Genomic DNA, 14445 nt, shown 5'->3' on the forward strand with positions numbered 1-14445 from the left:
TTTATCATTGCACCAACAGTTCTTGTGAACTGCTGGTGCAATGTCGCCCCCTGCAGATTAGCGGCCGCTAGCAGGGGGTGTCAATCAATCCAATCGTATTCGATCGGGTTGATTTCTGTCCGCCGCCTCAGAGCTGCATCATGTGACAGCCTTCATCCAATCACTAAACGCACATAAGTATATATATATATATATATTGTGTGACTTTTTTGCACATGCTCAGTAGGAGTTGGTGCCTCAGAATGTGTATATATAAAAAGATTGTGCACATTTAGATAATGGAATAGAATTGTAAGTTGTTTAAAATTGTGTGCTCTATCTGAATCATGAAAGTTTAATTTTGACTTAAGTGTCACTTTAAGTAATGGGCAGCCTGCCTATTTTTTATTCCAAAATGTAAAAGTTTCTCAATAATTGGTGTTAGATTTGCTCATGACCACCCCATTCTTTCACCTTTTTAGATTCCCTTGCAGAGTAATTATATCCATAAACAAAGATCAAAGAAACCATAAAAGCTAAAATATCTATTTGTATTAGAAAACAAATATCCCAAAAGAGCACCATATGGTCATTACCTGTGCGATATCCATCAGCCATGCTTTCTATGAAGCCGTGAGCGTTCATCATTTCAGAGGCTTGTTTCACAGTATCACAAGGTACATCACCAATCCCATAGGCAATGTTGTCTTGCAAGGAACGGGCAAAGAGAGTTGGCTCCTGACTCACCACTGTAACCTGAAAGTTTGTGGTGAAAAGATAAGTTAGAGATGAACAAAAAAGTAAGAGAAAGAATGTGATGTCTAAGATACAATGTGCAGTAAATAATATTATAGAGACCAACCTTCTTCCGGTAATAACTGTTTTCATATTCTGACAAAGGCTTTCCATCTAGAAGAATTTTACCAGCTTGTGGTTCATAAAACCTCAGCAGTAGCTGCACAATGGTGGATTTTCCTGCATCACAAGAGCCAACCAAAGCTGTAACTTCACCTGGTCGAAGTTCAAATGATACATCCTGAAGGCAAATGTAGGGTTCATGAGTTGAGTTTGATATGTTTATGGTGAAAGATGAACTGCACTGGGTGTTTGTGTACGATGTATATGGACTATTTGTGTGAGTAAGAAGGTGGCACAACCTATCCCATAGAAATGAGGACATTTGTTGAGTTTAGGGAGGAACTTTGGACTGCCTGATAGTTTAGGAAAGAAGCTTCAATTGCTTTGCTTACATGTGTATGAAAAGAAAGATGGCACTGTGTGCCATAAGTCATAAAAAAATATGCCACTGCCAGTGTATGTAAGAAGGAATCTGGAAATGCCAGTGTACAAGCTGAAAGTTAAAGGGATCTGAAACCCACAAATTTTCATTTTGCGATTCAGAGAGATTAAAAATGTTCTAGTTTATGTTTATTATTAAATTTGCTTTGTTCCTCTGGTATTCTTTATTGAAGAGATACTTAGGTATGAGTCTGAAGCACTTCATGGCAGGAAATAGTGCTCTTGCAAATGGATAACATTCTTACACAACTGCTGCAATATTGTGCTCCAGACACGTGCACACTCCTGAGCTCTGCTTTTCAACAACAGATACCAAGAGAATAAAGAATATTGGATAATAGAAGTAAATTAGAAAGTAGTTTGAAATGACATGTTCTATCTGAATCATCAAAGAAAAAAATTGAGTTTCGTGTCCCTTTAATGCTCACTGCCAATGTATTTAAAGTTCTATATATGTGTGCGGAAAAAGATGGCCTTCCTCAAATTATTATTGTATTACCTGTAGAGCCAGAGTATCTGTACGTGTGGGATAAGCAAATTTGACCTTCTGGAATTGGACGTGTCCTTTTATGGTAGAAGTCAGATTTCCTGAAAGGGTTATCTTGGGGATCCGGTCCATGTACTCAAAGATCTTCTCAGAAGACCCCACTGCTTTTTTGACATCGGGATAAAATCTCATTAGCACCTTTATACAAAGAAAGACAGAAAATGTGAGGGTCATTATGTATTTCTATGTGACAATAATGTATAACCTGTAAACAAAATGGGCTAGGTTACAAGTGACGCTGTATTTTTTTCCCCGCAATCGCAAAAACTCAGAAAGAGTTAAGCTTTTTGCGCTAGTCGGGGTGCGTTCGTATTACAAGTTCCAAAAAAACATATTTTTTCTTTAGCGTTAACATGAATAGCGCGAAAATCCTAACTTAAGTTTTCTCGTGCTCGTGCAAGTGTTCCCCCTTTAAATCAATGGAGAAAAAAAAGGAGAGAAAAAAACTAACACCCGAGATCGCGCAAACACCATCGCATTTTCTCATTTCTCATAGAAGTCAATGGAGAAAAATAAATTGCTGGGAAAAAACACCCATTGCGCAAATAACATAGCATATTCGCATTAGCAAATGTGAAATATTTACAGTAAATACATATTTAAAATCTTTATTATACATAAATATTGCATAAATATGTTTTAATCTAAATGCATTTTGACAGTTTTTCACCACTAGAGGGCGTTAGTTCATGTGTTTCATATAGATAACATTGAGCTCATGCACGTGAATTTACTGAGTAATGAGAACGGACTGGCTAAAATGCAAGTCTGTAAAAAAAAATGAAATAAGGGGGCAGTCTGCAGAGGTTTAGATACAAGGTAATAACAGAGGTAAAACGTGCATTAATATAACTGTGTTTGTTATGAAAAACTGGGGAATGGGTAAATAAGGGATTATCTTTTTTTTTAAAAACAACAAACATTCTGGTGTTGACTGTTTCTTTAATGGCAAAGGGCTCTAATGCACCTATACTGTATATATGTCTATATATGTGTACATATATATTAATGTTTTTATATGTGAATAGATAACTGTAAATACATATACACATAAATACATTAATATATATGCACAAATATATAACCATATATATATTAAAACAGGGGCACTTTCATTCATTAAACTTTACATTGCAGCGTTTTTAAAAAATACTTAACTTTTCTTTAGCAAACCCGGACCGGCGATCCCCTGCCTGGTTTTTATACTGTACTTAGCATCTTAATGAAGAAACCGGCTTCCTCCAATCACGAAGTGGCCTCACAAGCTAGACGCTCTGGGGTGCACGCCATGATTGGAGGAAGCTAGTTTTGTCATTTCTGAGGTAAGTACAGAGGAGTTGGGGGCAGAGGATCGCTGGTCCGGGTTTGCTAAAGAAAAAGGTAAGTATTTTTAAAAAACGCTGCACTGTATAGTTTTTTTAACACCCGAGATCTCATATCTTTGAGCCCTTAAAACATTTTGTGCAATATTTTTTTTTAAATAATTTTTATTGGACAGTGTTAATATGAGTGTAACTGTACTTTGTAATGTATTTTTTAACTGTTTTGTGCAATTTTTTTGTTTTGAGAAAACAGTTAACCACAGCTCTGAGATCAAGGACTGAAGCATAAATGGTGATTGTGCTAGCACAATTGCAATTTCGCTCAACTTGTAATATCAGCGCAATGAAAAAGGCTTGCAAAAAAGACAATATCGCTTGGGCAAAACAGTTTGCGCTTCACTTGTAATCGATCCCAATGTGGTTAGAATTAGCAAGAATAAACCTGCTTGTTTCATCACTCACTTCTATTGCTGAAGTAAACTGAAGTTCGTACAGGACAAATGACACCAAACTGCCTCCGCTGACCTCTCCACGGGTCACCAGACGACCCCCAAAATAGAGAATTCCAACTTTCAGAGCCAGACTGGTCATCTGTCCAGGAGAACAGCACATAGGAAAAAGGTTAAAAACACACTCAATTCAAAAATGAAAATAATCTTGAATTTTGGTATCTTATTTATTTTTTGTAGAACTCACACTGTTGGCTAAACTGGAACATCCATAGGCAACGGCTTCTCTTTTGTTGAGTTGGAAGGTGTCGTGCAACTTTGACTCATAGCGTCGACATTCGCCTTCTTCATTAGCGAAACTTCTGACAGTCTTCATGTTAGAAATAGTTTCCATAGCTACCTGGTTGGCTTTAGAGAGAGATTCTTGGACTTTCACAGCTTGTTTCTGTAAATAAATGACATAAATAAACATATTGTCTCACAGTAATATAGCTACCATTATCCTCACACTCCAACCAAGGTCTATTGGTGATATGACTTATATACAGTATGAGATATAGGAAATGTTGTCAGATTTTATTACCCTTTTTTCTCTTCCAATTATCTGAATATTGCAATTATACATTTTTTTTAATTATATGAAGCTTAGCATATTCCCTGACACTTAGAATATTCCAACTGAAAACTGAATTGATTCTAATTAAAGGGACATTATACCCATACGTTGAGGCACTTGAAAGTGATTCAGCACAGATGTAAAAAGCTGACTAGAAAATATCACCTGAACATCTCTATGTAGAATAGAAAGATAATTTACCTCAAAATTTCCTCAGTAGCCACATCCCATTGTAAAGGGACTTTAAACAGCCAATCAGGATGCTAGTCCCAGCACTTGGAAGGTAGCATGCATTCTGGCATGTGCAGGCACAGTCATGTTATTTATCTCCTCCATTTAAGTAAAACCTCATAAGATGACAAGAAAAGCAACATGACATCAGCGCTGATTAAGCTGATTGGCTGTTTTATTTATTTTGTTTTATAAATTAAATGCAGCTGAGAGGAGCTGACGGATAACTGTTCACAGAGCATTTACTATAGAGAGATTATACAAATTGTGAGGTAAATATCTTCCTTTTTTGCATAGAGATCTTCAGGTGATATTTTCTTGTCAGCTTTTTACAGCTAGGCTGCATCACTTTGAGGTGATTTAGTATATAGGTATTATGTCCCTTTAAAGGAAACTGCTTTACAATAGCAACTGCAAAATAGAGATTACAGGATAAAATTAAATAGTCACTCTACTCTATGATACTCCTAACAGAGAAAAATAAAATAAAGTCAAAATTAAACTTAAAGGGACACGAAAGTCACTTTTATTTCTTCCATGATTTAGATAGAGCAGGCAATTGTAAATAACTTTCCAATTCATTTATATCATCTAATTTGTTTAGTTTTCATTGTGTTCTTTGCTGAAAAGTATACCTAGGTAGGCTCAGAAGCTGCTGATTGGTGGATGCTTCTTGTCATTAGCTTTCAGCTAGCTCCCAGTAGTGCATTACTGCTTCTTAAACAAAGGATACCAAGAGAATGACGCAAATTAGATAATAGAAGTAAATTAAAAAGTTGTTTAGAATTGTATGATCTATTGGCATCATGAAAGAAAAAGTTTGGGTTTCATGCACCTTTAAATTGACTGGATAGTGTATTCCAAATTTTCTTCTATTATTGATTTTGCTTATTTCTCTTGGAATCCTTTGTTATATAAGAATCCTTGGTGAGCTCAGGAGCGTGCACGTGCCTTTGGTATCTGTGTTTGCAGCATTGTTTATTGTTCCAAATACTGCTGCCATAGACTGCTAAAGACATGTGAACGTTCCTAAGCTCCTATCCGCCTACCTAGATTTACTCTTCAACAAAGGATATCAAAAGAACAAAGAACATTTGATAATAAAATTAAATTTTAAAGTTATTAAATTAAAATTGCATGCTCTATCTGAATCATGAAAGTTTAATTTTGATAGTACTGTCCTTTTAGTGTGCAAAAAAGGTCAGATCTATGCAATATAAAAGACCAGTTACACCTTCTAGGCCAATGTTTATCAACTCCAGTCCTCATTACCCTTAACTGCCACATATTCATTATATCTTAACTAGAGCACAGGTGAAATAATCATCTGAAGGGTGAGAGCAGGTTAGTTACCATGGTTACTGATCAGCTGATTATGTCACCTGTGCTCTAGCTTAGAGATAATGAAAATCTGGCCTGTTAAGGGTAATGAGGACTGGAGTTAAAGGGACACTGAACCCAAATTTTTCCTTTCGTGATTCAGATAGAGCATGCCACTTTAAGCAACTTTCTAATTTACTCTTATTATCAATTTTTATTTGTTCTCTTGCTATCTTTATTTGAAAAAGAAGGCATCTAAGCTTTTTTATTAGTTCAGGACTCTGGACAGCACTTTTTTGGTGGATGAATTTATCCACCAATCAGCAAAAACAACCTAGGTTGTTCACCAAAAATGGACCGGCATCTAAACTTACATTCTTGCATTTCAAATAAATATACCAAGAGAATAAAGAAAATTTGATAATAGGAGTAAATTAGAAAGTTGCTTAAAATTGTATGCTCTATCTGAATCACAAAAGAAAAAAAATTGGGTTCAGTGTCCCTTTAAGAAACACTGCTCTAGACAAGCCATTTTTAGAGGCTGTTACATCAATCACTTGGCCAGAGATCTTTAATATTACAAAAAAAACACATCTGAATTGGCTGTGAAATTAGTCAAGAACCTATATTTATAAACCCCCTGCCCTGGGTCTATGAGCTGGCAGAACTCGCAAAGGAAATTCCCACCAAAAAAACTGCACAAAGAGGAGAGGCTGAGAATCTCTTAGAAAACAATGGGGCTCTGAAAAACAGTTTATATGTTGTTTTGTGCAGCTGATTCAATAAAAATGGAAAGATAAGTGAGCTTTAATGAATCTGGTCCATAGCATAGAAACTGGAGAGGCTGATGGGGTCAGTGAAGTTTAAGCGACTGGGCTACATTGTTCCACTGTATCATACCACTGTAAATTTTACCCAGTGTATCATACCAAAATATATAGATAAAGCAATACACAACTTGTCCAGTATGTGTCACTATATCAGCAGCATATTTTATGTAATACCACTACTGACCACAAGGGGAAACTCAACTATACTCACTGAATGCATCTAATGAAGGGGTTTTCAAACCTTCCCTCGGGCGTCCCTGATAGGCCAGATTTTGAAGATATTTCAACTGGAGTACAGATGAAATAATTTGCTGATTAGTAAACATGCTTATTAATCTGCTGTCACCCAAGGTAATCCTGGAAATCTGGCCTGTTAGAGAGGCCTGAGGACAGTTTTGAAAACCACTGATCTCCTGCAATATGTAAGTAAGCGTCACTGTGTCATAGGCCCATAGTTATCAAGCCGTCAATCTCAAATACGCTGGAATTCCGCAGCGTATTTGTGGCGAGGCTGATTCGCCTTAGTTATCAAGCCCTAGACACCGGCAAAAGTAGAATTTAGTGACGTAAGCTTCGTTCATGTTCGCTCCTGCCAGACATCCCATTGATTCCTATGGGAGCTGTCTACACCTAACACCCTAACATGTATCCCTAGTCTAAACACCCCTAATCTGTGCCCCTACACCGCCGCAGCTAAATAAAGTGTTTACCCCCTAAACCGCCGCTCCTGGAGCCCACCGCAAGCTATAATAAATATGTTAACCCCTAAACCGCCGCTCCGGGTCCCCGCCGCAACTATAATATATGTATTAACCCCTAAACCGCCGCTCCTGGACCCCGCCGCCATCTACATTATACCTATTAACCCCTATCCTGCCCCCCCTACACCGCCGCCGCTATAATACATTTATTAACCCCAACCCTGCCCCCCCTACACCGTCGCCACCTATAATAAAGTTATTAACCCCTATCCTGCCCCCCTACACCGCCGCCACTGTAATAAAATTATTAACCCCTAAACCTAAGTCTAACACTAACCCTAACACCCCCCTAACTTAAATATTAATTAAATAAATCTAAATAATATTTCACTTATTAACTAAATTAATCCTATTTAAAACTAAATACTTACCTTTAAAATAAACCCTAATATAGCTACAATATAAATAATAATTATATTGTAGCTATCTTAGGATTTATTTTTATTTTACAGGCAAATTTCAATTTATTTTAACTAGGTACAATAGCTATTAAATAGTTATTAACTATTTAATAGCTACCTAGTTAAAATAAAGAGAAATTTACCTGTAAAATAAAAACTAACCTAAGTTACAATTACACCTAACACTACACTATACTTTAATAAATTAATCCTATTTAAAACTAAATACTTACCTGTAAAATAAACCCTAAGATAGCTACAATGTAATTAATAATTACATTGTAGCTATTTTAGGATTTATATTTATTTTACAGGTAACTTTGTATTTATTTTAGCTAGTTAGAATAGTTATTAAATAGTTATTAACTATTTAATAACTACCTAGCTAAAAGAAATACAAAATTACCTGTAAAATAAATCCTAACCTAAGTTACAATTAAACCTAACACTACACTATCATTAAATTAGTTAAATAAATTAGCTACAAATAACAATTAAATTAAATAAACTAACTAAAGTACAAAAAATAAAAAAAGCTAAGTTACAAAAAATAAAAAAAATAAGTTACAAACATTTAAAAAATATTACAACAATTTTAAGCTACTTACACATAATCTAAGCCCCCTAATAAAATAACAAAGCCCCCCAAAATAAAAAAATTCCCTACCCTATTCTACATTAAAAAGTTACCAGCTCTATTACCTTACCAGCCCTTAAAAGGGCCTTTTGCGGGACATGCCCCAAAGAAAACAGCTCTTTTGCCTGTAAAATAAAAATACAACCCCCCCCAACATTAAAACCCACCACCCACATACCCCTAATCTAACCCAAACCCCCCTTAAATAAACCTAACACTACCCCCCTGAAGATCATCCTATCTTGAGCCACCTTCAGCCAGCCGACCCCCGATGGAACCGAAGAGGAGATCCGGAGCGGCAGAAGTCATCATCCAAGGGGCGCTGAAGAAGTTTTCCATCCGATAGAAGTCAACATCCAGGCGGCGCTGAAGAAGTCTTCCATCCGATAGAAGTCTTCATCCATGCGGCGTCTTCAATCTTCATCCATCCGGAGCGGAGGGAGCCATCTTCAGACGAGCCGACGTGGAGCCATCCTCTTCTTCCCGACAACTAACGACGAATGAAGGTTCCTTTAAGGGACGTCATCCAAGATGGCGTCCCTTCAATTCTGATTGGCTGATAGGATTCTATCAGCCAATCGGAATTAAGGTAGGAAAAATCTGATTGGCTGATTGAATCAGCCAATCAGATTGAAGTTCAATCCGATTGGCTGATCCAATCAGCCAATCAGATTGAGCTTGCATTCTATTGGCTGTTCCGATCCGATTGGCTGATTCAATCAGCTAATCAGATTTTTCCTACCTTAATTCCGATTGGTTGATAGAATCCTATCAGCCAATCAGAATTGAAGGGACGCCATCTTGGATGACGTCCCTTAAAGGAACCTTCATTCGTCGTTAGTCATCAGGAAGAAGAGGATGGCTCCGCGTCGGCTCGTCTGAAGATGGCTCCGCTCCGGATGGATGAAGATTGAAGACGCCGCATGGATGAAGACTTCTATCGGATGGAAGACTTCTTCAGCGCCGCCTGGATGTTGACTTCTATCGGATGGAAGACTTCTTCAGCGCCCCTTGGATGATGACTTCTGCCGCTCTGGATCTCCTCTTCGGTTCCATCGGTGGTCGGCTGGCTGAAGACGGCTCAAGGTAGGATGATCTTCAGGGGGGTAGTGTTAGGTTTATTTAAGGGGGGTTTGGGTTAGATTAGGGGTATGTGGGTGGTGGGTTTTAATGTTGGGGGGGGGTTGTATTTTTATTTTACATGCAAAAGAGCTGTTTTCTTTGGGGCATGCCCCGCAAAAGGCCCTTTTAAGGGCTGGTAAGGTAATAGAGCTGGTAACTTTTTAATGTAGAATAGGGTAGGGATTTTTTTTTATTTTGGGGGGCTTTGTTATTTTAATAGGGGACTTAGATTAGGTGTAAGTAGCTTAAAATTGTTGTAATATTTTTTAAATGTTTGTAACTTATTTTTTTTATTTTTTGTAACTTAGCTTTTTTTATTTTTTGTACTTTAGTTAGTTTATTTAATTTAATTGTAGTTATTTGTAGCTAATTTATTTAACTAATTTAATGATAGTGTAGTGTTAGGTTTAATTGTAACTTAGGTTAGGATTTATTTTACAGGTAATTTTGTATTTCTTTTAGCTAGGTAGTTATTAAATAGTTAATAACTATTTAATAACTATTCTAACTAGCTAAAATAAATACAAAGTTACCTGTAAAATAAATATAAATCCTAAAATAGCTACAATGTAATTATTAATTACATTGTAGCTATCTTAGGGTTTATTTTACAGGTAAGTATTTAGTTTTAAATAGGATTAATTTATTAAAGTATAGTGTAGTGTTAGGTGTAATTGTAATTTAGGTTAGTTTTTATTTTACAGGTAAATTTCTCTTTATTTTAACTAGGTAGCTATTAAATAGTTAATAACTATTTAAACAGCTATTGTACCTAGTTAAAATAAATTGAAATTTGCCTGTAAAATAAAAATAAATCCTAAGATAGCTACAATATAATTATTATTTATATTGTAGCTATATTAGGGTTTATTTTAAAGGTAAGTATTTAGTTTTAAATAGGATTAATTTAGTTAATAAGAGAAATATTATTTAGATTTATTTAATTAATATTTAAGTTAGGGGGGTGTTAGGGTTAGTGTTAGACTTAGGTTTAGGGGTTAATAATTTTATTACAGTGGCGGCGGTGTAGGGGGGGCAGGATAGGGGTTAATAACTTTATTATAGGTGGCGACGGTGTAGGGGGGGCAGGATTGGGGTTAATACATTTATTATAGGGGCGACGGTGTAGGGGGGCAGATTAGGGGTTAATAAGTTTAATATAGGTTGCGGCGGGGTCCGGGAGCGGCGGTTTAGGGGTTAAACTATTTATTTAGTTGCGGCGAGGTCCGGGATCCACAGGATAGGGGTTAATAAATTTATTATAGGTGGCGGCGGTATAGGGGGGGCAGGATAGGGGTTACTAGGTATAATGTAGGTGGCGGCGGTGTCCGGGAGCGGCGGTTTAGGGGTTAATACATTTATAAGAGTTGCGGCGGGGTCTAGGAGCGGCGGTTTAGGGGTTAATAACTTTATTTAGTTGCGGGGGACTCCGGGGGCGGCGGTATAGGGGGTAGAACAGTGTAGTTAGTGTGAGTGCTTAGTGACAGCTTGTTAATAAAGCTGTCAAAAAGCCGAAGAGCAGCGAGATCGGATGAGTGATAACTCTCACAGTCCGCTGCTCATCGCCCCGTACTTGGTGCGTGGCTTTTTGACAGTTTTTTTGATAACTTAGGTGAATTTTTTCAGGTCCGCGGCGGTGATGGAAGGCGAGCTTAGGCGGGCGTATTGAACCGGCGAAGGCAGGTAAGTAGACACATTGATAACTAGAGGCCATAGTCTCATACTTCAAATAATACCTCATATGTGCACTAGTTAATATTTTAATCCATTAGAAGAGCAGTGCTACATGTTTTTGCAGGGTTTTCAAATTTCATTCCATTAGAAAACCATGTTATTGCATGAGTTTTCAAAATGCTCAAATCACATAGCTGGTTTAGGCATTTTTAAAGCATTTTAACCAAGGTTACAGAATTTGCTTGTTGACATCTCTAGGGAATGCTGACTTACTACTTTACCCACTAGTGATATACACTATAATCCAGAGGACTGGAACCTTTTAAGAGTGGTCTCACTAAGAGTCCAGTCATGCCAATCAAACATCAGATCAGGCACCTTGCCCTGCAGCCCCTTGGTAGCCCCATGACCACCTCAGACCTCTGTCTGTACTATACCCACATCTGACATCATATCTCAGTGCCCTGACTTTAAGTTATTTTGTCAATAACTTGCCTCAATATCCCTAGGACACCCTGCTGGTGTTTGTTCCCCTTCCAATGGTGACCACACTGACTACATAATTTTACATATTGGTCTCACCTGATAAAAGTTGCCCATAAGCTTTGGCACTAGTGTGATGACACAAAGACACAGGATTGTAAAGAGTGTCAGCTTTGGGGACAAAATAAGCATGTAATAGCTGAGGAAGATGGCTCTCATAAAATACCACATCAGAAGACTCAAATCACTGGTCAGACTTTCACTCATTGCAGCAGTATCCGTAGTAACTCGAGACATAAGGTCACCTACAGTAGACGTAACAAGGCATAAAGAATAGATATTAAAATAGGTCACGTGCCAAACATGGCTTCATTCTCATTTATTTCTAGAGCAAAGCCCAATTTTTTGTCTTCCCACAAAATTACCAAAACATAAACAAAATATTTGACTCTATTTACCTGTAGATATTGAGTCAAAAAATGCAATTTCTTGCTTCAGGATAGATCGAAGCAACTGTCCTTGGGTGCAAGTGTGTATCTTGCTCATAGTAATGGTGTAGAGACAGTCACAGAAAAATTCGGTCACAGTACTGAGAAATAAAAAAAATTACAAAATAATTTAAAGAAAGGCATGGACAAAGTTGCAAAAATATGACTGAAGGATTATGAACATGATCGTCATTATAGATTTTGTTTGGTCTCCTAATGGAATAGCTATATCCTTATAACAACTTAGACATTGTGGACAAGACTACCAATAAAAGGGATAATAATATCGAGCATACAGCAATCGGAAACATAGCGACTGAAGTGGCCAAGCTCATAGTGTTTTCGTATTATGGATTCAAGTTTTTTACTCAAGATTCCCGTATCTGTTACAGTCTTGAACGTAGCTTCATAAGTAGCCTTGATCAAACCTGCTGTGCACTATTTGCATCTGTTAATAAACCTTCATTTATCACTTATCTTGTCAACATAATAAACTCTGACATATTACATCTTATATATATTGACATATTGGTATTATATCACAATAGTGAAACTCTTCATTTATATCATGATACTAACCATGTGAAATTGAAGTCACTTCAGACATTCATACACACATTTTCAGTTTCTATAGATTCAACATTCCATAAAAAGGATAGGGAGGAAAGGATTGGGATAACATAATGAGGTAATCATGAAAACATGTACGTAGAGGAGTCAAGTGACACATCCCACCTACTTGGAGGTTTTCTTATAAGAAGTTCTCACCTAGCTATTGTGATCATACTCATAGCGGTGATGGCTCTGTTAAAGGCTGAAGGGTCTTCCTTGTTGAGGATCCAGTCTGTCATACGCCCTGTATAAGTGGGTATGGCCATCTCCCCTGTAATAGGAAGAGGTGATGACATATGAAGTAAACACAAATTTAACAGCAGTCTTCATAGAGCCCTGTACTAATGACAAAAGGTCAATATAACATTAGTTAGAATCCTGGTAATGATATATACAGTTTGTCCTTCCATCTTCTCTACCATAGTTATCTCATCTATCCCATGTTCTTCTCAATCTTCTCTTCTTCTCTGCCATGTCCCCCTTCCTCTTGTCTTCCATATTATTCCCTGGTCTTAGCATAGCTCCCATATGTATATCTCCACTTACCTTAATGTGGGTATGTTTTAGTCTATTAAAAAAATGTATCTAATGATTTTTCTACAGAATTTCCCATTAATGTTTTTTAGATATATAATTTGATAAGCTTTTCTATAAGTTAAAAATATTATCCAATGCCCTCCTTCCTCTACTCTGCCAAATCATTTCACCTTTTTGTTTTCCAAGTCCCTCCCTCCTTTTCCCAATAATTTTAATTCCTTCTTTCTATGCTTCTTCCTCCTTTGCTCTCCTACTCAATTCCTCTACTTTCAGGTCAATTTGCCTCTAAACTTAAATATTTCTCCCTCCTCTTGTCTACTCGTTTCTCCCAAGTTCCTTAACTCCTCCCCAATTTCTACTCTAATATCTTTCATCTTTAGTGCTCTGGTTTTAATTATTTTTGCTTAATGTTTTTCATAATCTCCCATCCTCATTTTATGTTCTTTATTAATGTATTTAACCTTTTCCATTTACAACTCTTGTTCTCATGTCTTTTACCTCTTCCACTCATATTTTGTGTTCATATGATTAATTCATGTTTTGCCTCTATGCTACGATCTTCTATCACCCCCACACTTTATTTGCTTATAATAACAGTTACCCTTAGACTAGATACTGAGAACTTTACTTACACCATGACGAGAGTACCAGAAAAACTGCCACCAGTAGGAATCTGAGAATGTAGGGCCGCAAAAGGACAAGTAATCTCCCCACTGAACCTGAAGTCTTCTCCTCTATGTTTTCCTTCTCAAATTTGGGAAAGAGATTATGCCACAGAACAGCTGAGGTCATAGTGAACAGATAACTCAATATAAATAGGTCCCAGCACCAACAGCCATACAAAACCTCTGCGCTGTTATGTGGTGAGAGTAGGGCGCTTAATGTTACGCTTGAAGGAACCAAGAGGCTGAGAACTGAACAAGACAAGGGAAGTACTTCTCCCTGTAGCCATAGGGGTATCTTGCAGTAAGAGCTCATCAGACAAACACTCAAGTTCAGGATCACCAACCGTACCAGACTCACCAACCAAGTCTGGAGGAGGGGGCTATCAAGGCCCGGGAAGTCATTGACGAATACTCTCCCAATGCTAAGAGTGGTAATATCTAGGAGGACGAAGGAGGTGAACATCCAGAGCAA

General features: G+C 37.2%; 1 protein-coding gene across 1 annotated transcript in view; it reads right to left on the reverse strand.

Annotated features, from left to right (window-relative positions):
- Nucleotides 1-14445, reverse strand: part of TAP1 (transporter 1, ATP binding cassette subfamily B member) — a 61318-nt gene that overhangs the window by 40929 nt on the left and 5944 nt on the right. Inside the window, exons 2-10 of the mRNA XM_053721932.1 lie at nt 13941-14445; nt 12928-13042; nt 12130-12260; nt 11771-11976; nt 3844-4041; nt 3610-3738; nt 1778-1963; nt 842-1015; nt 576-735 (exon numbers count right to left, since the gene is read on the reverse strand). The exon at nt 13941-14445 is cut by the window's right edge and continues 18 nt beyond it. Coding sequence (XP_053577907.1) covers nt 576-735; nt 842-1015; nt 1778-1963; nt 3610-3738; nt 3844-4041; nt 11771-11976; nt 12130-12260; nt 12928-13042; nt 13941-14445 — 1804 coding nt within the window. The remainder of the gene's footprint in view (nt 1-575; nt 736-841; nt 1016-1777; nt 1964-3609; nt 3739-3843; nt 4042-11770; nt 11977-12129; nt 12261-12927; nt 13043-13940) is intronic.

The sequence above is a fragment of the Bombina bombina genome, chromosome 7, assembly GCF_027579735.1.
Source record: "Bombina bombina isolate aBomBom1 chromosome 7, aBomBom1.pri, whole genome shotgun sequence".
NCBI lineage: Eukaryota > Metazoa > Chordata > Amphibia > Anura > Bombinatoridae > Bombina > Bombina bombina.